The sequence below is a fragment of the Pelmatolapia mariae genome, linkage group LG14, assembly GCF_036321145.2.
Source record: "Pelmatolapia mariae isolate MD_Pm_ZW linkage group LG14, Pm_UMD_F_2, whole genome shotgun sequence".
Lineage (NCBI taxonomy): Eukaryota > Metazoa > Chordata > Actinopteri > Cichliformes > Cichlidae > Pelmatolapia > Pelmatolapia mariae.
In genome coordinates this window covers 15,490,553-15,515,319 of record NC_086239.1, presented here as the reverse complement: position 1 = coordinate 15,515,319, position 24,767 = coordinate 15,490,553, and the positions used below count along the sequence as shown (strand labels likewise).

The 24,767-nt window shown below is 41.0% G+C and overlaps 1 protein-coding gene across 2 annotated transcripts in view; it reads left to right on the top strand.

Annotated features, from left to right (window-relative positions):
* The window catches only part of vaspb (vasodilator stimulated phosphoprotein b), a 33,169-nt gene extending 9,097 nt beyond the window's left edge, over positions 1–24,072 (top strand). Inside the window, exons 2-14 of one of the 2 annotated variants that reach the window (XM_063493459.1) lie at positions 11,059–11,230; positions 14,174–14,354; positions 15,812–15,878; positions 17,175–17,287; positions 18,352–18,629; positions 18,842–18,978; positions 19,147–19,198; positions 19,738–19,765; positions 19,872–19,911; positions 20,112–20,168; positions 20,775–20,844; positions 22,429–22,486; positions 22,573–24,072. In XM_063493459.1, coding sequence (XP_063349529.1) covers positions 11,059–11,230; positions 14,174–14,354; positions 15,812–15,878; positions 17,175–17,287; positions 18,352–18,629; positions 18,842–18,978; positions 19,147–19,198; positions 19,738–19,765; positions 19,872–19,911; positions 20,112–20,168; positions 20,775–20,844; positions 22,429–22,486; positions 22,573–22,607 — 1,288 coding nt within the window. In that variant the 3' untranslated portion in view covers positions 22,608–24,072. The remainder of the gene's footprint in view (positions 1–11,058; positions 11,231–14,173; positions 14,355–15,811; positions 15,879–17,174; positions 17,288–18,351; positions 18,630–18,841; positions 18,979–19,146; positions 19,199–19,737; positions 19,766–19,871; positions 19,912–20,111; positions 20,169–20,774; positions 20,845–22,428; positions 22,487–22,572) is intronic. The other variant, XM_063493460.1, reaches the window with a different exon arrangement.
* The last annotated feature ends 695 nt before the right edge of the window (positions 24,073–24,767 follow it).

Below are 24,767 nucleotides of genomic sequence, written 5' to 3'. Positions count from 1 at the left end.
TCGTTGTTTCCTTCAAAATTCCTTCCCGTCTCTTACAAACGCAAAGATCATCACTCTAATCCTCAGAAACGGCCTCTCATTTTCGTTTGTGTTCCTCATCCACCCGATAAGCTGAAGATGCCACACCGGAGGGAAGTTTACTCGGACTGTGAACATCGAGCTACATATTAACATTTATGGCGCAGCTGTGTCTATCTCACGGCAGAAATTGGACTCTGCAGTTTGAAAGCTTATCTTGTAGGTCTGGGAGAGTCCCTAAGCACTTCTCACAGGATGTATCACATTAACTCAGAGGTTTGCTTCAGAGTCATGTGTGTCCAGCTGAACATCGCTGGCAGCCGCATATATGGGCCACGAGTGACGTGAGGTCAGTTTACGCTCAAATGGATAAGGCTGAGCATCAATGGTCTTTTGTGTGGGCTCGCCGTGTCCGAGTCAGCATCGGGGGTCAAGTCGTTGTGCGTAAGCCAAAAGCTCAGACTTCAGATTGCTTGAAAGTGGTTTTTTTGGGTTTTTTTTGTGTGTGTGTGTGTCTTCTAGTGCTCCCTCAATATATGATAATAACGCAAGCAAATGTCCTTAATTTGGACATCTCAGGCACATCTGTACAGCGTTACATTTTGCTTGTAAGATGTGGCCAATCAGAACTAAGTTGGCTTAAAACATAAGAGATACAAGGATTATTTTGACCTGGGAATCATGCAAAGTTAGTCTACAGTCCAAAACAAGAGGAACTTAATATGAGAGTAATAGTCTTTTTAAATCCCAGTTTTAGTAAAACTGGACTGTTTGTAATTGAGTGAGTTTAAAGAAACGATACAAGTTGCCCAGTTTCAGAATCTTTGATGCAGAAGGAGCATTCACGTGCCAACACATGATGGGTTTCCCCACGGTGCTCCTTCACCATTAACAGTTCCTCTTCTCACTTCTGTCTGCAGCTGTGTGCCCATCTGGGCCATGACTTTCCCACCGTTACCCATTGTAAAGCATTCAGGTGCTCTGGTGCGAAAGGGAAACTTTCACTCTTCATTTAGTAATGACTTCTCACCGTATATATACTGTACACGTAGCCATCCTACCACATTCTAATCTAATGAGATTTAGCGCACATGCTGGCTGTAAGTGGTGCTCTTCTGTTGCAAGCATTTAAATAGCTGCTTGCTTTTACAATATCATTTGTGAAACGCATTTTGTGTTCTTCTCAAAAAGGCCACAAGGAAGAAGGAGGAAGTGGGTTGGTTAAATGCAGACTTTATTTAGTGACTTAATGTCATCCTCTGTCTGGTTTCAATGTGACGTTTTATAGTGGGCAAAAAATAAAGAAGTGATGATTCACTGTTTACTCATCTAAGGTACAGCAAAGCCACCTGAGGGTTACTAATTTGTATGCGACACCTGTTTCTCATATATATTTTTTTGTGTGTGGGTTGTGTGTGAATCACCTCCCCAAAGCTGTACAAAAAAAGGTTTAAAAAAATGCAGCACAAAGTTGAATTAAAATTGTTGGTTCATATCTGGTCAAGTGTTCCGTGAGATACTCGGGCAATCTTGTCTTGTTTGCAGTCTGTACGCCACGGAGAAAGGCATTTATTCCTGAAGGCAAGCATGACTCAAAGATGAACATCATTAAAAAAGATTGTTGGCTGTAGTTGTTTGGGGAGGGAAATGAGCTTTTCATATTGTGGAATTATGAACTCCTGGAGGAGATGCCTGATGAATTAGAAGGGAATGTGTTCCAGGGATGGATGCAGAGACAGAAATGTGGTTCCCTACTTAGTGTCTAGACAAGACTATTTAATATATCCCCAAATCATGTACATATATAGCAAGAGATATTTCTGCAAGGATACCACCAAGTGGCATTAGCAGGCATATTTTATACCTACTGAAACAGTTGAAGGAATGACTGAGGAGCGTGGTAGGAGGGTCAGGTAAAGAGGAGGAGGAAGAGGGAAGAGAAGTTGCTACTGGGCCTGACTGTACTTGCTATTCGGAGAAAAGCTCTGAGAGCATAGCCTTATACAGATATTTCCAAGACGGCGTGTGCCCCAGCCGTGCACTGTGATTTCCTGTTAACCCCTAACTCACCAAGAAGACCAAACCACAGAGGGGATGAGGCACTCTCTCTGGATCCAACGAGAAGCGATGACGGACTCAGCCGTGTTGCAATAAATGAGCAATTTGCATATCAGTCGGGTGATCACTTCCTGTGGTGAAGTCCTTTCTTGCATTGAAGCTGTTGGCTCAAATCCTTCCCAGAGCAGCAGTCAGTGACCTATTTGCGCTTAAGAGAAAACCTCTTAAATCATCTGGTGACTTGGTTAGTTTGCCTACATTCAGTTTCACTAGATTGGTGGTCTTTGTTCAAGGAAGGACAGGAATAGGTTGTTTATGACCGCGCCTGTTGTGGTTTTATTCTAGTACTAAAAAGCAGTCCGATCAGACCCAGCTGCAAGCCGTCTGCACTGCAGCCTGTTATACTCAGCGGGCCGGGTCAGCACAGGTGGATGTGTTGGCAGCTTGACAGGTGGGGAGGGTGTGTGAAAGTCTGTCTTTATGCGCGTGTCTGCCACACATGCTTTTAGAGTCTCAGTGTCCGTAGTTCTATCAATAATGCAGCTGCTCACTCTCAGTCTCACTCTTGAGCCCTTGCTTTCTCTGCCATTAAATATGCATCAATTTCCCAGTCCTAAGTCTCTGTCCCCTCCCAGTTCCCATAAGCTGCCCTGCACTCCCAACAGCATGCTCACTGCTGATGAGTTGACTTAGTAAAACTAAAATGTTTGTAAAATCCATTCTTTGTCAACTGTTATTAAAACGTTATTTCCGTTATTAATTTGAGCTTTAAGCTGAAATTAAAACATGATACTGACGAGCTCAGAGTGATTGTCAGAGGTTTGCCAGCGTGTTGCCATCAGTCTGAATGAGGGGACTCGACTCCACTTGGCTCCCAGCTGTCAGCCAAGTGGAGTCGAGTCTGCCAACTTATTCCTATACAACAGGAAGGCTGCTGAGGACAAAAGTAATAATTAAATGGGAATTTGTCTATACTGACACCAACAGATGTCACCATATTTGAATTACTGTGCAAAGGTTTGGGGCAATACTTCCAAATGTTCACTTTAAAGTGCCATAACGATAATCCACAATACTGAAATCCACTGTTCCTGAAGTCACAACTATTAAAACTCACTGATGTTCTTTGTCATGCTGCACAAATTGCGTAAAAAGCAATAAGCGGCCTGCTTCCTGACAAAACACTACATTTCTTTTTTTTCTTTCTTTCTTTCTTTTTAAAGAGATGGAGGAGCCGGTTAAGCGGAGAATTCGATTTAAAACATCTGTGTTTGTACAATGCTAAAAAGTTTTTGCATGTCTGTATGTGGAGTGAGGTTGTGGAACAGATTGCTGAAGTTCATTACTCACTGTCTTCGACTTGGGTTTAAAATGTAGAACAAAATGATGGTTTTTGCAGGGTAGAAGGAGGAAGGACTTTGATTGGGTGCTCTTGTCCGCTATTCGCTCTTCACACACTGTGTGCATATAGCTGTATGTGTATGCACGTGTATGTATACATACTTTTTTTTTAATAATATCTCTTGGTCTGTTATTCGTGTTACCAAACTAAATATATGTAGAAAATTATAAGGAAGGATTTATGAAAGGATAAGACAGAAACGGGAAGTAAAAGTGATGATAAGTAGTTACTAAATAGTGGAGTATTTTGTTTGTTTGTTTTTTTCTCTTTGTGTTGTACTATCATGTTCAAAATAAGGTCTTATTTTCTTAGAATTATCTGTGAATTTGGCATTTTCATATGCATGTATTGTCTGAAATGCATAGCACACGCAGTTATCTTTTATTTATTCATTTTTTGTGCTTAAATTAAATTATTATAGTGGTGGGACAAAGATCACAATATTTGCCCCCTCTTAATTCATATGCTGGTTTCACATATCAGTGTTTAGATTAAAAATAGATTGGTGCTCTAAACGGAGAACAATCCTGCCATCATTTGGTTCCCCACCTTTTCAACTTGTGTCCCTACTCTTCATGGTAGTATCAAATGAAGCAACAGAAGAAGAAATACACAGAGGGGGGAGAAGAAATGCATTGAACACGATCTCTCTTCTTGGCCAGAAAAAAAACGCACACACATCACATATTTTGGTTATAATAACATAAATATGGTTTTTCTAATAAAGTTAATTTGAATTTGTTATATTGGGCCATACCAGGGACAAATGTCAGAATGGTGTTGGATAAAAATGTCTTTTTCCACTCATATAATATCTGTGAAAGTATTCACTAGATTTGAACAGCTTTAAATAATAATATGACTGTAATGTGAGAAAATAAATAAAATATCAGTCCTCTACCTGCAAACTTCTGGTTTCTACAGGCCTCCAGATCTGCTGTCAGAGGGATCAGACATCCAGATATTTTAGAGAAATGAGGCATCATTTTATGCTAACTTGAGTTACACTTGAGCCATAGTATGAGATATTTACCCTAAAAGAGCCGACGACCCTAGTGTAAGTAGTCTTCTGGATAATGGGATTTTAAAGTGGCCCATCAAAAACAATGCTGGAAAAATCAGGTGAGATGGGTTTTTTTTATGTTAATTTGATCAATTGTGATGGAGTAAGATGAAGATGAATATGTTTTCTTTATCGCCTACACATATGTCTTAATGTAACAGACGATTTAAATCAGAGACATGCTATATCACAGCATTGTTGTTATTGTAGTCAACATATTGTGAGTTACTCGGCCTGTAATGCATTATCAGTGCACTCCTGTTTCCATGTGGGTATTGTCCTTGCCAGCTTTACTTGCTGCAGTCACTACTTATGACCACACATGAGGGTGCTTAATATATGAGTATGTGAACAGAAGTAGACTAGTTTGCAGTGAGTTCATCTTGTGGTTTTGATGGATCCTAGATGCTTATCTGTATGTATCCCTGTATGAGAGTATCAGTGTTACCGTAGGTGACATATAATGACAGCATCTCATCGTAATTCCCGTGCCAACTTTGTGATTCCCACCCCCAGGCACTTCATGACCTATCTATGCCCCTCTAATGCACATCCTTGTTACTTAATGACTGATGTACATGCAGATATGATAGAACTGCATCTTTAGTCTCTGAAACACAAGACATGCTGCAAAAATGTCTTTTTAGAACTTTTAACCTGTTTCAAAATATCTGAAGTTGTTAACTGATGTTTGCAAACCTTAGAGGAAGAAAAATATGCACAGTTGCAGTGACTGACTTGAACCCAGTATTTTAAGAAGGGGTTTCTGTTGTTTTTTTTTTTTCCCAGACAGAGAACACCTACACAAATGTCTACAGGGCTACAGGTAGCACAGACAACAAAAAGTCACTCTGGAAAGAGTGACCCAACATTTAATATCAGCGCAGTTATTGTAAGACATGTGCCAAATAGCACAATAACAGGAAGGCATTTTGAAGTTTGACAGCAAACCTGAAGCTGCGTGGCTACGTCGTGAAGTCACTTATACACACGCAGCCTCATGTTTAACTTACACGCTGTTTGCACCAGACATCCTCCTGTTTCGGGATATTTGCAGGCCTAAAAATTCAAGTTGTTCCTGGTTGGAGTCCACAATCCCAGACACTTAATCACTCATGAAATCCTAATGCTTGGCTCCTTACTATCCTTTTTTTTCCTTTTTTGTTTTTGCCGTTCTTTAGTAAATATGGACTGAATTTTTATGAAGTTGTATAATGTATAATATATAATAAGGTATATAATATATATGGGCTTTTTTTTTTTTTTTTTTTTTTTTTCCTCCTCCGTGTGTGCATGCATGCATCCATTGTTCAGGCTGGATGAGTCCTTATTAGGCATTGCTGGCAACAGGAAGTGGGCTGGGCTTTGGTGCTGTGTCACAGGAAGTAGCAGATTGTATCACGGGTGGGACAGATGGAGGGAGAGGTGGAAGAGATGGATTAGGGGACTATAGGGAGACCATGCAGGGAAAATAAGGAGAGGAGGGGGAGGGATCGTAAAACCTTTGTTGTTCTGCATCTGCACAACGCCTCTACTCACCATTTACCGACACTTTGGTTTCTTCTGTTTTGCTGTGCTTCAAGCTGAGACACGCATGCGCATTAACATGCATATATTAAGATTTACAGTTAAATGAATGAATACAGACTTTACAGTGTTTAGTGGTATTTATTTAAATGTTACGCCATTACTGTGGTCCAATATTATCAGCATACACAAGGAAAAAGCAAATATGTGTGTAGAGAAGGAATATTTGTTTATTCTAAGATCTCTGTTTTAAACACGTCTGCCCTACCCGAGTGCTCTACCTGAGTAAACATTGTTTTCTTTTTTTGTTTGTTTGTTTGTTTGTTTTTCTGTCTGCATAAACCTATTAATACCACTGATGTCACACGTGGCTGTTTTCTTTCAAAGTGTGATGAGGTGGAGGCTGATGGAAAGCAGGTGGAAGATTCCAGTGCCTCGTCTGTTTGGCAGAGCACGGCACAACTTCCCGTCTTTGTCGGCTTCCATTGTTGCGTTTTGTTTGGGATCAAACTAATCTGTTTATCCAAGCAGTTATCAACACCATACTGCATTTTTAGTTTGTTTTTGTTTTTTTCTTCTTCCCACGTGTAGGCTACTGATTTCTTTATATGTCACTTTGAAGACGTTAGACTTTGTGGCTATCGTTAATGTGGAATATTCTCCGGGTTTTTCTTCTGACATTGGCGGCTTTTTCACTCATTTTCAGTCCATTCCTTGTTCTTATTTTTGTTCTTTGTTCAGCCACTTAAGACTGATCTATGAATCATTCCAGCATAGAAACACCAAACTCAAAACATGAACCAGTTTTGTGTCTACAGATAACAGAGAACAAAGAACCAGTTGTAAAATATATCTTTAAGGCTCTTTGTTGCTAGCAGCCTGTTGCGAAAACACATAATGTGTTTATAATTCTTTAGTTTAATGTTTGAAAAAAATGCCACAATAACACAAAATAGTAATTTTGCTCCAGAAAGGCCCAAAGAGTTATTCACTAAAAAGTTGCTCAGCATGGTGTGCAGTATGTCATTAAAAAAATCTGAGGAAACTGAACAGGTGGAAGAAAAAGTTTTTGAAGGCTTGCCACTTCTATCTAAACAGTATCTGAAAGTCATGTCCTTTAAGAAATAGTAGGAAATCTAGCAGAGGCTGGACACGAGACCTCACATAACCCTTCAGTTGATCAGTCTACTGCCTCATTAGAAATGGTTTTGGTCAAGAACTCATTTTTAAAGAAGAGAAACTGGGAGGAATGGGTGGGGTTTACCAAATGACCCAAAAAGTTCAAATTGCCATAGGTAGGCATGGAGGAGGTCACGAGAGAAGTACTAGAGCAGGGGAGGCCAACTCCAGGCCTCGAGGGCCGGTGTCCTGCAGGTTTTAGATATCACCCTGGGTCAATACACCTGAATCAAATGATTAGTTCATTACCAGGCTTCTGGGGAACTTCAAGACATGTTGGGCGTTTCTCAATATGCGTACTTGCGTTCTCGTGTACTCGTGATACGTCATCAGTCGGAGACCAAGTACTGTTCCAATTCGAAGTACGCATCAAGCCGAGAACGCGAAAAAGTCCTGGATGTGTTCTCGCTCCGCCCGTTTTATCGAGCATGCATCGGTGTGGACTTGGTACAGCTAAATATCCCAGAATGCATTTCGTCCAAAACTCAACAGCGGACTCCCGGCACATCGTTTTCAACCCCCCCCCCCCCCCCCCGCTCGCGGTCTTCTCACCACTCAGGTTAAAGAAACCCCAGCAGCTGTCTATAGCAGTGGTTCCCAACCCCCGGGCCTCGGACCGGTACCGACCCATGAGTCGTTTGGTACCGGGCCGCGAGAGTTGAGGCTCAGGTGTGAAATGTATGGTTTTCAGGGTTTTTATCGGTTTTCAGCATTATTTTGTTATCGTTTTTATCATTAACTCGGTTTTCCTGGGTCTTTTCACGTGTGTTATGAATAAATCTTCTTTTTATCGGTACCGGCACTAGTTTTATTTTGTTGTATTTATCCGCGACACCTTATTGCCAGTCCGTGAAAATATTGTCGGGCATAAACCGGTCCGTGGCGCAAAAAAGGTTGGGGACCACTGGTCTATAGTATTGAGTGTCCACTAAAATAAAAATAAAAGCGTTCTAACATCTCACCTGCTTGTTTTTATTAAGGTATGTACACGTATGTACACGTACACTATTTTTATTATTAGAGGTTTCACTACTGAGGTTAAACATGATATATAAGTCACTTAGATCACTTCTAAATGTTAATGTTTGGTTTATTTCAGTGTTTTATTTGTCCCTGAGTAAACCGGTTTGGCTGTGATTAAAGTTAGGCTTCATAACATGTTACTCACAGTTACATTAAGAGGGGACGGCAGTAAAAACTCCGGACCTGTGACATCATCACGTACGCTGGTGTTCCAATTGTACAAATCGCGAGTCCGTGCTCACGTTCTCGTCGAGTACGTACTCGCGTACTTGAGAATTGAGAAACGGCCGTTGAGGAGGTAATTTAGCCATTTAAATCAGCTGCGATGGATCAAGGACACATCTAAAACCTGCAGGACACCGGCTCTCAGGGCCTTGATTTGGCCACCCCTGCACTACAGGCAGGCTCTGTCATGGTTGGATGGTTATAAATGTAGAAAAGTATTTTCACTTCATTTCATTTTTTTTATCCACCATGTAGTACCATCTAGAAAACCTCTAATTAGCACAGCTTCATTTTTCAGCATGACAATGATCCCAAACACACTGCCAGTGCGGTAAAAGCATATGTAGATAGTGATACATTGTGTGTTTTTCAATCAGCCATAAATTGACCTCCCCAGAACCCCGACCGCAACATTACTGAAGCAGTGTGGGATCATCTTGACAGAGAACAGAACAAAAGTCAGCCAACATCCAAAGAAGAGCTTTGAATCTCCTTCAAGAAGCCTGGAGAACTATTCCTGAAGACTAGTTAAATGAACAAAAGCTGCCTAAGAGATTTCAGGCTGTGCTGAAAAATAAGGGTTGTCATACCAAATACTGACTTCAAGATTATTAGACTTGTACAAACTTTTTTTTTTTTTTCCATTTATGTTTGTACTTATTTCCCATTTTCTAACAAAATAAAAAGAGTTTTTTAGACAGGAATGTACACTTCAGCTTCTTTGCAAATAAAGGTTAAGACTTCAGTGAATAAAGGACATTGTCGTTCCAGTTTAGTGTGTTTTCTGACACGTATGAAGCTCAAACAAAGCTGGTTATATTAGTGTAGTGGGTTTTTTGAAACCTAGGACACACTGAAATGTTCTTAATCTGGCATTGTGGGTTAGTCAGTATGAGACTAGGTTTGTCTTGAAAGACTGGCCCTCGTGACTAAAAACTTTGTTCTTCATTCATTTGTCTGCAGTTCTTCCTCATCTTTTCTCATTGGCCTCTCCTGTTCCTCCCGCAGTTCACGCTGAATGCCACATAAAACACACAGCCTTTATATAATATAAATTAATATTGGTTCTTCTTTGTCCTTATACAAAAAATGCAATGTAACTGAAATTTTAGTAGTTTGCTTAATTGTCCTTGATTCTCAGCAGTAACACAAATGCATGTTTCCAAATTTTTATTTTATTTTTTCATTTTTGCAAACATTTCAGGTTATTAATAGAACACGTTGCTAACGTAAACAAAACAAATGAAACACTGTTGCTGTGGACTGAGTTTCCTTTCTCCTCTTAAGGCATCTAGAGTATGTTAGGTACCCAGCTGTACCTTTAGAAGAACAAGTACCTCCACATTTTCAGGATGTTGGTATCGATTTGGTACTGAAGTATCTGTTTTTGTGACATCTCTAAAAACAACAGTCTAGTGTGTTTCTCCGATGACACTCTATAGTACAAACATGTTTGCAGCAGAGCTCACAAAGACCGTTTCATGCTTTTGTCGGCTGAGGTTGTCGTCGCTACTATAAAGCCCTGTGGTTTAATTTTTGTGGCTGTACTTTAATTTGGCTTTTGGGTCTTTTTAATTCTTTCTCGTCTTTGTGGCGGCATGTAGTGGGTGTTTTTGTTCAGGCTTGGAAGAGCAGAAATCAACTCTTAGTTGCCAGATGTCTATATTACAAAACAGGATTTCAGCTTATCTAGGTAACCCGGGGTTAACCCTGAAGTTTTCTGTAGTGTGAAGGTGGATCACTTCTTACTGGGGTGCATCACCATGGTAACGCACTCTGACCCTAACCTGCTCCGGAGCAGATTATGTTCTGGATTAGAGATCAACAGATATGAAATCACTGTGTACATGACAGTGTGTATATAACATCACCATTCCTGCAAGACCCCAGAGACCTGTATACGAAATAGGAGGGTCTGAAGTCTTTGCGTTTCTCTGACTGTCAGTAGGTTAGATTCTCAGATCCAGCTTTATTACTTTTTTTCCTCTGTTGGCCTCAGATTAATTTACAACAGTTTCATTGTTCCATCAGCATTAATTAGAACTAATTACATTAGGAAATTTTGCTGGCTTTTCTTCTTACCCTCAAAGAGGCTAAACTTTATTCATATATGAGCTCTTTCTTGTCTTGCTGGCCAAAACTTGCATGCATTCATACAGCACTTTTAATACTGAACACTGCTTTTCCTCTGGCACACACTCACCCTGCAGCACCTGTGTTGCTTTGATTCTGTCTTGTGTTTTAAATTTTTCTAGCATTACACTTTGCTATTCCTATGCTGCCAATACACTCTGTGTTCGTGATTAGCCAGATGCTGCTAGCGCCACTCCTTCCTGTGAACCTATTTGTAACTAGAACCCTGGGTTACTGAGTCGATAACCAATTTTGTGTGGCTATAAGGGCAAATGAAGTTAACAGAAAGATCCCTTTGAAATGCTGAACTCGTGGTATTACAAGCCTGAGTACTAGACAGAGAAAAGTAGATTATTTAGACTTTAAAGAGTCAACTAAGCTATGCTGTAAACTAATGTTGATGATTTCTTCTTTGTGCTCTGTTTTTCAGTGAATCAAGTATTTGCCAGGCTCGGGCCACTGTGATGATCTATGACGATGGCAATAAGAAGTGGCTTCCTGCGGGCACCGGACCCCAAACCTTCAGCAGGGTGCAGATCTATCACAACCCAAGCAACAATGCCTTTAGGATAGTGGGACGCAAGATGCAGACAGATCAGCAGGTACATCTGCCAGCTTTGGGCAGGCTTAGCATAGTGTCTGGCTTTGTGAGATGTGTGTAGTGTCTGTCATGTGGCCTGTGGGCGTCTGTGTTGTTTAAAGGTGTCTGAGTAGCAAGGGTGAGAATGCTGGGTTTTGTAAGTGCCTATTCACTGACATCATTGCAAGTGATACCCTAAACTGTATCTGTTTGTTATATGGAGAGTATTTACTGTAAGTATAGTTTTATTAGAAGCACTTGAGAGCATTTTTACGTCATCTACCACTGTGCTGTTTATGTCCCTCCCCCTAAACCCTCTGCCCATCGAAGAAGCCACAGGAAGGATAATAAATCACAACCAAACCTATTTTCTGTCCCCTTGTTTGGTTGCAGAGTAGTTTTAGACTCTACCTTATGTTGCAGTTATTTACACTCACTGGCCCCTTTATTGGGTACACCTGGCTAGTATACAAACACACACCCACACTCTTTTGCCTTCAGAACTACCATAATTCTTCATGACACAGATTCAACAAAGTGCTGGAAACATTCTTCAGATTTTTTTGGTCCATGCTAACTTGATGTCATCACACAGTTGCTTCAGATTTGTTGGATGCACATCCATGATGGGATTCATCTGTTCCACCACATCCCAAAGGTGCTCTACAAGACGGGATGGATCCAGTCTTTCATGTTGTTTATGCCACTGAGACCTAAGATCGGATCAGATGACATTTTTCCAATTTTCTGTTGTCCAATTTTAGTGAGACTGTGTGAACTGTAGCCTCAGTTTCCTGTTCTTAGCTGACAGAGGTGGCACCTGGTGCAGTCATCTGCTCTAACCCATCTGCTTCAATGGTTCAGAGATGCTTCTCTGCATACCTTGGTTGTAATAAATGGCTCTTTAGACAGGCTTCCTATCAGTTCAAAGCACTCTGGCTCTGCTCCTCTGACCTCTGACATCTTCTTGTAGAGAACTGCCCCTCACTGGACATTTTCTCTTTCAGACCATGCTTTGTAAACCCCATAAATGGTTGTGTGGGGAAAATCCCAGCAGATGAGCTTTCTGAAATACTCAGGCCAGTCTGTGTGGCACCAACTATCATGCCACATTTATAATCAGTTAAATCACCTTTCTTCCTCATTGTGATGCTTGGTTTGAACTTCAGCAGGTCGTCTTGACCATGTGTACATGCCTTAATGCACTGAGTTGCTGCCATGAGATTGGCTGATTAGATATTAACATTAATGAGCAGTTGAACACGTGTACTTAGTGGTTGGTCAGTGTATGGTCTAACTAGTTTCCTCATAGTTTCTCTCTGATGTCTGTCTGTGTATGTGTGTGTGTGTGTGTGTGTGTGTGCCTGTGAGAGAGAGACAGAAAGGGGGAGGGGTGGAGCAAGCATACTGGCTTCTGTGGGGAGCCACTGTATTAGAAACACCCCTATGAATTTTCATGATTTTTATATACACTGATGCAAATATGATCGCGTGAACTCTGTACCTAGCAGACAGAAGAAGTATTTACTTTTAGGCACAGAATGAATTAATGAAACCTGATGAAAGGTGGAGCAGGGAATCCGTTAAGTTAGCGTGTGGAGCACGATCACTGCTTCACACCGTTTGCAGCCGTTTATCCAAACACTTGCTGCTCTTAACTACACTAATAAACAGGCCCTGGGTTATCTTAGTTATCTTTAAGCCTGTGTTTTAATTCCTTTCAGTCCTTTTAATCTTACAGATTTTGCTGAGCTGAGCTTTGAATCGACTGTTGTCTTAAGCAAGAGCACTTCCACCACATTCATGCTTTTGATTACTGTCAGTTTGCGAGAGGTGCACACGAACTGCAAAGCTGTTTTTTGTGCATTGTCAGCATGCCTTTGGCATAACATGTAGGAAAGTCCTCCTTCAGTTTTGAGTGCTCAAAGCAGAGGATAATGACGGCGTATCTTTGTGGTTATCACCAGATTATGACTCCCCAGCTGATAAAGGTGAGTCGATTCCATGTTACAAAGCAGGGCAGCCTGACTTTGGGTGGGTCTGTTCTTGATACGCCCGTCTTAGTGTCTCTCTCTCCCCTTCTTTAAACATTCAGCACTCTGAAGTGTTCCCCAGAGACGTGTCTTAAAGTGGAAGATGTTTCCTGTGAGATAGTTAGCCCGTTCAGCCATTTCCTGTGACAATTTAGGACGTAGTTTGATACCCAGTAAGGACTCTATATTTGTGTCTGACGGAAACATCCAAGTGAGTTTAGGCTTGTGGTTAATGAGAGCAGCAGGAAGAAAATGAGAATGCAGGGTGGCTGTGTATTCTCTCTCTCTCCTTTTCATGTTCTCCTCTTTCTTTTTCTTTTTTCTTGTGCCTGTGGTGTCTTTAGAAGTGTCTTTGTGGTGTCACGCTTGTTTTATGCATCCTGGTGTGATTTAAGATGAGTTAAAAAGCACAAGTGGAACCTGTGGCATTAAGGCTTTTCATCATGCCACAGGTTTTACTTGATTCCTTTTATCCTGATTCGTGATGCAATTCTCTTTGCATCTACACCCTACCTTGCTATTTTTAAACAGGAAGACTGAAGTTTTATTTGTTTATTTTTAATGATGTCTGCAGTGGCAGATGAACTTGCTACCCTTACATTCAGTGCATGCTGTCCCCCCCCCCTGACAGGGTCTCCTATCCTCCCCTCTCCTCTGTGGAATCCAGAGGCTGTTAAACAAATAGTGAAATGGCATGTCAGCACATTCAAGCAAACACTCAAACCCAGAACATTTTTTCCCCCAGCTTCATAAGCTTCACACCACCTGGTGGTTGGAATCTGTACCAGCATAGTCCACAAACATTTAAGCAGATACAGTCATGTTATGCATAAGCAGGAATATTAGATTGTGTAGATTTTAGAAGTTGTTTTGGATATATAATTTATTTTTAAACGACTTTGTAACTCCTCTGCTCTCTTTCTTCTCCTCAGGTTGTTATAAACTGTCCAATCGTTAGAGGCCTCAAGTATAATCAGGCCACACCTAATTTTCACCAGTGGCGGGATGCCCGACAAGTTTGGGGACTCAACTTTGGCAGCAAGGAGGATGCTGCTTTATTTGCCAATGGCATGAGCCACGCTCTGGAGGTCCTCAACTCCATGGCAGATGCAGGTAAATTAGCATCTGTAGCTACTCCATGGACTTTGCTTATGACTCCTGCACGAATAAAAACGTCCCAAACTTACAACTTCCTGTTTTGTGGTAACGTATCAGTCAGTACATGGTAAACATTATACTAACACCACACAGAGGTTACATATGTGTTTCTTGTCAATCAGTTAGAGAAAACAGGCATGTGATTGAGCTGATACTAACACCGCCCTGGACCGCGTGAAACACTTTGCTAACAAGCTCCCTTCAAGTGATGAGTATGATTCTCAGTGATGTACAACAAACAGGGTAGCAGGGTAGATATAAAAAGGTCGAATAATGTAGCCTGATTACTAGTCCTGATACTCAGTTACTGCAGATACATTTCTCTCAGAACATTAAAGGAAGAGATTTCCCGAGAAGTGAATTTAAAAAGAAAAAAAGAGTCATCAAGACAAACAAATTGATGGGAGAATGGAAAATGAGACGTGCTGGGAAGGTCTCTCCTGTTGTCTGAGTGAAAAAATTATTTGTTTGGCCTCGTGCTGCTGTGCTGGCTACAAGTGTGCACAGAGTTGGTGGAAATGCATGAAAATTACTCACTCAGATCACATTTTGTCATTTAGACATAGACTTTATTAATTCCACACTGGGGGAATTCACATGTTACGGCAGCACAACGGTCAGAAGAAAAAGGGAACTGGAGGTGTACTGGATTTATTTATTTATTTTTAAATGAGGAAAAATTAAAAAAAAAAATGATACAAGAGTAATTTCTACTATTTACAAATGGTTGCTATATACAGTAAATATTTGTCATTGTCATATTTTTCATATGTGCATAAAGTGCAGTGGGAGTAAACTTTTATTTTTGTAGGTATCTATTGTGTGTAATGTACAGTCTGACCGCTGTTGGGATGAAGGACCTGCGATAGAGCTGCATCCTACACTGTAGCTTTAACAGTTGAACACATTATTTCTTAGACATCAGTCTGCACGTATCCATCCAATCCTGTTAAATAGAAAATAGTTTGAATATTTCCTCAGAAGGAATCCTGGTATTCATCGAACAGTCACATAATTAGAACTTTTGTTGTTTGTTTTTTTTTTTAAAAAAATGTGTTCATTTTTAACAGTTTCAGCACTTATTCATAGTCAGTGTTGTTCTTACCTCTGCTTATTTACAACAGCTGGCTATGTAAATGAATACTCTGTATATCCTGTGTCGCTGAGCCATGAAAAATACTTGATAAAATGTAGCATTGTAAATGCTTGATTAGTGGGCACCACCCATTTGATGTCCCTGTGTGTCATATCGTGGCTGTCCACACTGTCTGCAGACTTTGTACAGTATCAACAGCACAGATATAAAAAAGTGTGTACGTCTGTAAAAGCACAGATTGGATCAACTTGAGCGTGTCAGTAGTTATTGCTTCATAGTAATCATCACAAATGTTTTCTATTTTCTGTTTTGGCAGGTTATGCTACCCTCCCCCGCCCCGTGTCAAATGGGCCTTCTCCTGAAGAGCTTGAACAACAGCGGAGGTACCTTGAAGACTTTCTGCTAAATGCAGTCCGCCTTCTTCACTTTGCTAGTTGTAATCCACCGCTGGTCGCATTTTACTGCTTCTCCGGTTGCATATCTTCTGGGCTTGGTTCAGCTGATAACTCTGATTACATTTCCAGGTTTCAGCTTGGTCGTAAATGACTGTTTGTTTAATAATCAGATATTTTTTTTCTGATTCTTTTTTGTTTACCTCTTATGTGAGCTTACTGTACTGTGCAGCCATGTGAAGTGTATGTTTTCTAACTGATGCAAACAATCTCCTGGGTTCAGTTGCATAACAATCAATAGCAAGTCGAGCTGTTTTGGCTCTGCAGTAGTCCACTTGGCAGGGTTAGGGCACACACGCATATGCAGAGGATTTGATGGCATTAGCTTGACGCTGACGCTGTTAAAGCCTTAGTCAGCTCGTGTAGTTTAAAGGTTAAAAAGACAGTAAAGTGGATGCTGCTTACATTTTCCCGCCTTGTCTCCATCAGCCTGTCCCATCAGCGAGACCCTTGGACTTGCTTGGACTAAGCATTAACCTTTTAATCTTATTTACACTAAAAGGTGATAAAGAGCACAGTCTAGGAGGATTTTATAATCGGCATTGCTGCTTGCCTGGCTGTCTCATTATCCAGTGGCGTGCTGAGGCTCAGGGAGCTTTTAAAACCTTAAAAGTCCAACAGAGATGCAGGTGATTGTGGGTAATATTTGCAGGCATTCTCAGCAGCTGTAAACATCGATGATGTTCAGCAGTTGTTAAAAGAGGCAGAATAACAGACATGAATGCGATCGCTCCTCACCCTTTCCTTGGCTCGCTGCTTGACATCATGTGTTATTACGGGCATGTGTGTGGCTCTGCACTTTAGTGTGTGTACACTGTGTACAGTGTATGTGTGGTGTTCTGTAATCAACTGTTATGAGTGGCAGATGTGTTGGGGGAGAGGAGGGAGATGTAGCCAACCGAGGCAACTCACATTGGATCATTTTGACCAGCTGTGGACTTTTTAGTGATAGACTAATTAAAAGTGAAATTCACCTCATGTCCTTTCACCAAATTCTCTAGATTTTATAAAACTCTTTTTGCGTGTTTGTTTGAAATGTTAGAAGTTGTCCTGAAACAGCGGTTGGCGCATAAATAATTCAGATATCTACAGGACACTTGCACATGATTCGAGGCTTTCTGACTCTCAGACTTTAATTTAATTGTGGGCCAGTTTATTGTAATTACACTCAGTTTATTTTAAATGTGTTCACATACAGATGTAACAGATTTGTCTGTTTGTGCACAGGTTGGAGCAGCAGAGGTTGGAACAGCAGGAACGGGAGCGTCAGGAGAGAGAAAGACAGGAGCGGGAGCGGCAGGAAAGAGAGAGGCTGGAAAGAGAAAGACAAGCTGCTGCAGGTCAGGAAACACCTGCGCTGGTCAACATAACACCACTTGACATTAATACACTTCAGTTTTTTTCTGTTTCAACGTTATTCTCAGATAAATGTGCAGCACATGATCGCCCTGAAAGGAAAGCTGGAATTCATGCTGCGTACCAAAAACAACATGGGATTTTAAGACTGATACAGGGTCGTGTCAGACTCCCCCCCCCCCCCCCCCCCCCTTTCAGATACACAAACAGATTTCCCTAACATTTATTTTGTATAGTCTCTGTTACTTTTTTAAAATGTACTTTTTAAGTTGTTATGAATGTCGACTTTGACAAATGCTGTTATATCAGCTCTGGTGATATATCAGTCAGGCTCTAATACTCCCCATTTTATGTGATGTCCAAACAGAGGTTGTGACTTTTTCTTTCACTGGCTGAATTTTTGTTTTTTTTGTTTTTAAACGTCGATGGAAAATCTGAAGGCTGTCCCTAATTCTGAACCGGAATAATAAATGATTCATGCACAACACCGTCGAGAACTGTGCTCTCAGCATCGGTGCCGCATCTTTCTTGACATCAGACATCATATATTAGAATTGTCGATCAAGGTCTTGGAGTGTCTCCACAAGCAGTCACAGAGGGGGTGCAGCTGCACCGGGTACAAAAGCATGCTCCTGGATGCCCTCCAGATAAACTACGTGCTTATAGGATTGGGAAGCAGATAAGATGCTGCTGGTAATTCCAGTGTCCAGCAGAGTGAAAATTCAGCATTCAAATCACAATTAAATCAGACATGAAAAGTGGTTTGTCCAAGGCAGAAAAATATAAAACCACTAGACATGGAGCATCAATCAAGCTGTTTAAGTTAAATTGGACTTTTTAGATGCAGGAGCTGTTTTAGTGCTTTAGGTGCTGCCTCTATGCTCTGTTTATGCTTTTGACAGTTTTAGATGGAGAAGATCAGTCATGCCCTCTGTATCATACAGAAGCCATCTAAGCATTGTTTTGAATTTTGTTTACCTGCGTCATGCTCTCATTGGTGTGAATCTTCTCTGAATACTTTTCAAACTGATGGTCCTTCTCTGTCCAGTTCCTCCAGCCCCTCCAGCCCCTCCAGCTCCTCCACTGGCCACTGGAGGCCCTGCTCCTCCACCAGCTCCTCCTCCACCCCCTGGCCCTCCTCCAGCTCCTGCTCCTCCTCCAGCAGGTGGCATCCCCCCGCCTCCGGGACCACCTCCCACAGGACCTCCCCCGGCCCCACCCCTGCCCACTTCGGGTGGCGGAAATGACATTGGCGGTGGGGGAGGAGGGGCAGGAGGGGGCTTGGCGGCTGCCCTTGCAGGAGCTAAACTCCGCAAAGTATCCAAGGTGTGTGTGTGTGTGCCAGATTTGACTGTTACTTTGCAGCTGCTGTTAAAGGCCACATTAGCATACAATTGACCAATCACTCAGTCTATCATGTGCTTCTCTCATTATTCTAATTGGATATTCCGCTGTTGTACTGACACAATACTAAGAGTTATTTAGAGATGCAGATCTGTGACACCACCATCCATGCTTTTGCTATTTGCTCCCCTCAGCAGGATGATGGCCCGTCTGCACCTCCAGCTCCAGCTCCAGTTTCCAGAACTGAGTCCACCCGCAGCAGCAACGCATCCATTGGAGGAGGAGGAGGAGGCGGTTTGATGGGTGAAATGAGTGCCATCTTGGCACGGAGGTGGGTGACACCACAAGTTTGAAGCCACATAAGATTTTATATTAAGTAGTTACAATCTTCACTTGTCTTTTGATCAATAATCATTTATTACATACGTTATATTCAGTCAGCTCTTGCAAGTTTTTCTGCTTGATTATTAAACTTAGTATTTTTATTTTCCTTTATCAGGAGAAAAGCGGCAGACACTGGGGAGAAGCCACCTGTGAAACCACAAGATAATGTAAGGGTCGGCTTTTTGTCAAATTGTTTTTGTAATAATAATTTTATTCTTGGACTTTATTAAAGTAGCTTTGCATCCTTTATAGTTCAAATAACCCTTATTTATCTTACACTGAGCCTTGACTCAGCCCCATTGTTCATTCAATATATAAAACAAGCCATTACTACTAGCTACTGATATCCACGCTCTCACCTGTAAGCCAGCTTTGTCCTGATTGGTTGCCCCTCGTAAATAAAACATTTAAACAGCAGATGGGTGGGGTTTCTGCTCACATTGGCAGGTTATTAAACATTGCCAAGAGTAGAATAAATGGTTGAAGCCTGAGCTTTCGACTCGCACTTACAGATACGATGTCATTATTTGACACCAGTATCGTCGTAACATAACACTATAGACATGCCAGAAAGTAAGGAGAAGCATAATCGGTTCTCTTTATGTAACACAACAAGTGTTTTTACATGTAACCAACCACTCAAGGCTGAGGATGACTCACTGTTAAGAGAAGTCTCCATGTTTTTTTTTTTCCCTCCTCTCTACAGGATGAGTCAGAGTCTCCAAGTCAAAGTGGTGAGAACTGAACAGTTTTGTCTGTAGCATGCCACCTACGTTCATTCTGATAAACTGATATGAGTGAAGATTAAAAACTCATGTTTTCATGTATTTTCATTTTCAGACACTGTCAGAAGACCTTGGGAGAAACCTTCTATGATCAGGTGAGCCAAGACGCAGTTATTTCCCTGCAGTAAATCTGTCACCTCCAGGTGTCCCATGTGTCGGTTCACCCCGTTCACCAGTGTGCGCACATTTTTGTGTCCACGCCTGCATCTTTGCACAAGCGTGAGTTTTTTGTGCGTGTGTGCGAATGTCGTCCATTTTCATTTTAAGAGCGAGAGTGTGTGTGTCTCACTAACAGGAATAACTCCATCCCCAAGAGCATGGACTCCACTTCCTCATTGTCCCAAGTTCCCAGGTATACATGTGCCCCATTAATTCATGACCTTTAGCACCCCTTCCTTTATTCTTCCCTCTCAAATCTTCATGCTGGGGTAGCATATTTTACAGTTGATAGCACCATCTAATGGATCGGAGAATGGCGTGCACCCAAGCTACCCGTAGATGTAGCAGCTGAGTGTGCCGTCTCTGAAAACTGACTAATAAGATGGGAGCCTGGGTCTATGATTCATGCTTATTTTCAAGTCACTTCTCTCAGCTGGGGTTGGCACTGTCCTCTCTGACATCTTTGATGGCTTTGTGTATCTCTATGTTGTAGTTCAAGAACGTAAACGTAGTTTTTGTGGTAAAAGGTCCTAACAGAGCCATACACTACTCTTAAACCTGTGCTAGCTAGATCAGTTAATATCAGGCATTTATTTGTACCTCGTCAGCATCCTTGAGCTTCAGAAAGGTAGGTTAATGAGTTTACATAGGTTAACCTTCATGTCATTTCTGCATTCTTCCATTCACTGGTCCTTCATTTGCTCTATACTGTGGCAATGCACTTGATTAATATGTTGCACCTGTTTTGTGGAAAGATAGACATGCAAATATTTCATGTTTGTTTCATGTTTTGTTACAGGGCAAAGGCTGCAAGCAATAATAATGAAGCAAGTGGAGCCGATGACTCCGATTTAGAGAAAATGAAACAGGTAAATATGCTCATCGACCCAGCAATCATCAGTTCTTGGCCAAAACAGCTACACTTGAATGTTTGGATCTGAATTTTTGTTATGTAAATGAGAAAGCTGATTTCTCTAAAGCTTCTGATACTCGTTTTGTTTTGCATGAATCTGACTCCATCTGAATATGCTGGCTTGAGGTCGCTTTTTGACAGCAGTTTGACAATGGCAGTCTCAGACTGTTGAACCTTGCTCTGACTTAGTAAGCTTAGGTAGCCTTTGATTAACAAAGATTAATGACACTGAAATTTATGGCGTTTAAAAACCCACTTTCATTCTGTCTCATCGTCTAACCAGCAGAAACTCCTGCTTCCTTCTTAGTGAAAAACTGAATTCAAAATCGATTCCTGTAGACTAAATGGACAAAGGTGCTGAGCCACTTCCACATTGCAGGAGCTGCTCAGCCATTGAAGTCCATGTCACGAAGCTCCCAGTGCACAGCTCTCTGTGCTGATGTTAAAGTCAGAGGTTTGGAACTCAGTAACTCTGTAGCTTCACATGGTCTGCTACTTCATTGCTGAGTTGCTGTGGGTTGCTTCCACTTTGCAATAATATCACTTGAACGTGGAATGTCTAGAAGAGAAGACATTTCACAAACTCACTTATTGCAATAGTGGCAGCCTTTTACATCACAACAGCTCTTTATAACGACTCATTCTTTCACAAATGTTTTTAAAGGCAGACTGTATGTTAATATGCTTCATTTTATACACGTGTGCCAATAGGACTAAAACACCTGAAACACACCTATTTTGTTTTTTTCCCCCTCTCACATTGTTCTGTTATAGATCCAAATAATTATAAAATACAAAGTCTGTGACGGGACAATGTAATGACATTCACCAGTAATCACGATAGGCATAGTTTTGACTATAGGAGATGAAGTTAGTTTGTAGCTTCCAGCTGTTTCCAGGAGTGTGTTTTTGAGTGTGTCACAAACCAGTTGGTGTGCATTTATGCAGCTGGCACAACAGCAATAATATTAACTACTGACAATAATTACATTCCCAGCTTGGGACAGGATCAGTCCGGATCTTATCACAGATGTGGTGTATATAATCATACTTCACAAGCTCCTGTTATTTCTAATCTGATGTGTGGGATGTTTGTTCCCATAGCTACACATAGGAAGTGGCCTCTCTAGTTATCAAAGCATCTATCAAAATAAAGCTGCCATGCAAAAAGACAGTCTGACCTCGTGCATTATGTCACTGTTGTACTGTTAAATCTTGCAAGCAAACTGCAGGTAATGTGGATCGTCATTATGTTTGCAGATTTCCATAAAAGTAACCCATGCCTAAATGACGGAATTCAGTCCAGTTGATAAAGCCAACAATGTTATAGGTTTCATGCATGAAAAGGTCCTAATCCTGACAGAGGTTTAGAGAAACCTAAATTTTTGTGTTTTGTTTCATTGTGTTCTGCCACAAGTCAGAAAAATATGTTGTATGTATATGGAGATTTCACATGTCACCTGGTTACTGCAAATAAACTTTTTTTTCCTAAATCACAAATGTATCGCCATGGCTAACGGTTTGTCCTATTTTTCTGCAGGAGATCTTGGAGGAAGTGCGGAAAGAACTACAAAAAGTCAAAGAGGAAATTATTGGAGGTTAGATTACACTTTAAAAAACCCTTTAATTTTGCTCCAGTATCAGCTACTTTGTGTACTTACTGTGTGTTTCTTTGCTTTCACAGCCTTTATTCAGGAGCTTCAGAAGAGAAGCACATAGTTCTGCTGAGCGTCAGGTGTAACGGAGGGATGCGATGGGTGGAGCTGATCGAGGTCCGCTGAGGCCTTTCCTCCATGTCACCCTCTCATGTAGCCCAGGGATTTCTCTTTATCTTCTACACATTTTCTCTTCTCTCTCTCTTACACAAACACATGAGCATATGTGCTTACTGTACAACATGCATATTCACTTCATCTTAATGGTAACCCAGGGAACCTCCTCAAGTCGCCATTTGGCACTTTTTGACCATCATTTGCTTTTATTGCAGCGGTGATGTCCCCATCTGTACCATCTCTTCCCGCTCCGCCGTCCCTTCCCGTCGTGCCCTCTTTGTGTCCCGTTCATCTGAATCATTTCAGAGCACTTAACTACCGCCAGAGTTGCTCTTGCAAGTTTGCCATCTCTAACCCCTCTTTGTTGCAGAACCCCTGCTGCTTGTGTCCTCTCCTTCTGCTATCAGATGCACCATTTTTCCTGGTAGAGAAGTCTTCAGTATTCAGGCACACTGTATTAGTCATATTTTTTACTGTAATAGCAAGAGGTTGGCATGCTGGGATCATTTTCTCCCTTTCTCAGTTGCCATGAAAATGTTGAGACTTCTGCTAGTCTGTGTGGCAGCTAGAGGTGGAGAGGAAAAAAAAATATCAAACGAAACAGTGAAGCCATCTTCTTTAATACTGCAGCATATCTCAGTCAAGTGGACTTTAAGCTCCCGCCAAAGACTAAGAACTAAAGCGGCACAAAGAAAGCCTTCACACTCCTGCTGCACAGAGATACTAGAGGAAGAGGAGACAAGCAAAGGGAAGCTAATGTTCAACCAGAGTGCTGTGAAAGAGGAGTGTGTTGTAGTTTTATGATGTGAGAAACTTATTCTCTTTGCATTGCACTTGTTCCAGAGGATGTGTGTGTGTGTGTGTGCCACACCGCCTTGATGGACTATTCCCTCTCACTTAAAATGAGACCTTATTCATTGGCCAGTGCGGCGCTCCTGCTGTCCACTGTGCTTCCGCTTGTTGTTATATTTTTTTTCTTTGTTTTGTTGTGTTTTTTCCCTTCTAGATCAGTTTTCTAATTTTGAAACATGAAAAATGGCCATGATGAGGTCAATTAATTTGGCCATGACCAACTGCCTTGAGAATAAATATATAAATATATATATATGGAAAAATATATATTTGTTTTGAGGGAAATGTTAGCAAAAAAAGGTGTTTCTATTTTAATTGAAATGACTGGTGAATGGGAATTTCATTATCTTTTTTTTTTTTTCAATGATTTGTTTTCTAATGAAATGTTGTTTTGTTGTTGTTTTTGTTTACTTTCTTTTTTCTAATAGAGTCTAGGCTTTTTACACTGAAATATAAAGAAAACAGCTTAGAGACACTGGATTAGAAATGCCTTTATAGTCGAATACAGCTGCTTCTTGAAACGCATCACTTTGTCTGGACTCATCTTTTCTATTGTATTTGAATTTTATGGAGTGTGGGCTGTGCTACACAAATTTTGCTATATTTAAAATCCCAAACTCCATTTATGCATAAAAATGTTTACTTAGAACTTGGGTAATTGTCATAGTCTTCTTTTGGCTGCTCCCTTTTAGGGTTCCTCATGACAGATCCTCATCCTCCATCTTGCCCTATATCTAGCATCCTCTTCTGTTACTCCATCAGTCTGTATATCCTCCATCACTACATCCACAAACCTTCTCTGTGGTCTTCCTCTTTTCCTCCTGCCTGGAAGCTCGATATTCAATATCCTTTCTCCAGTATATCCACTATCCCACTTCTCCACATGTCCAAACCATATCAGCCTTGCATCTCTGATTTCTGTCTCCAAACCGCTCAACCTGAGCTGTGTCTCTGATATACTGATTTGTAATCCTGCTTACTCCCAATGAAAATCTGAACATAGATCTTGGACAGTAGTGAAACAAAAATCAGCTTCTGAAATATTTTCCACATAAGGGACACATGCATTTGTGGCTTTAGTATTATCTAATTTGACATTTCCTGGTTTGTGTATTTTATTTTATTTTTTTATTCTAATAACGTCTGTGAAGGGTTAAAGTTTTACGTATATGCTGTCAGATTTGATAAAATAGCGTTATTATTTACGGAACTGACGTACATGTCCAAAAAACTAGTTGATTTTTATACAAAATTA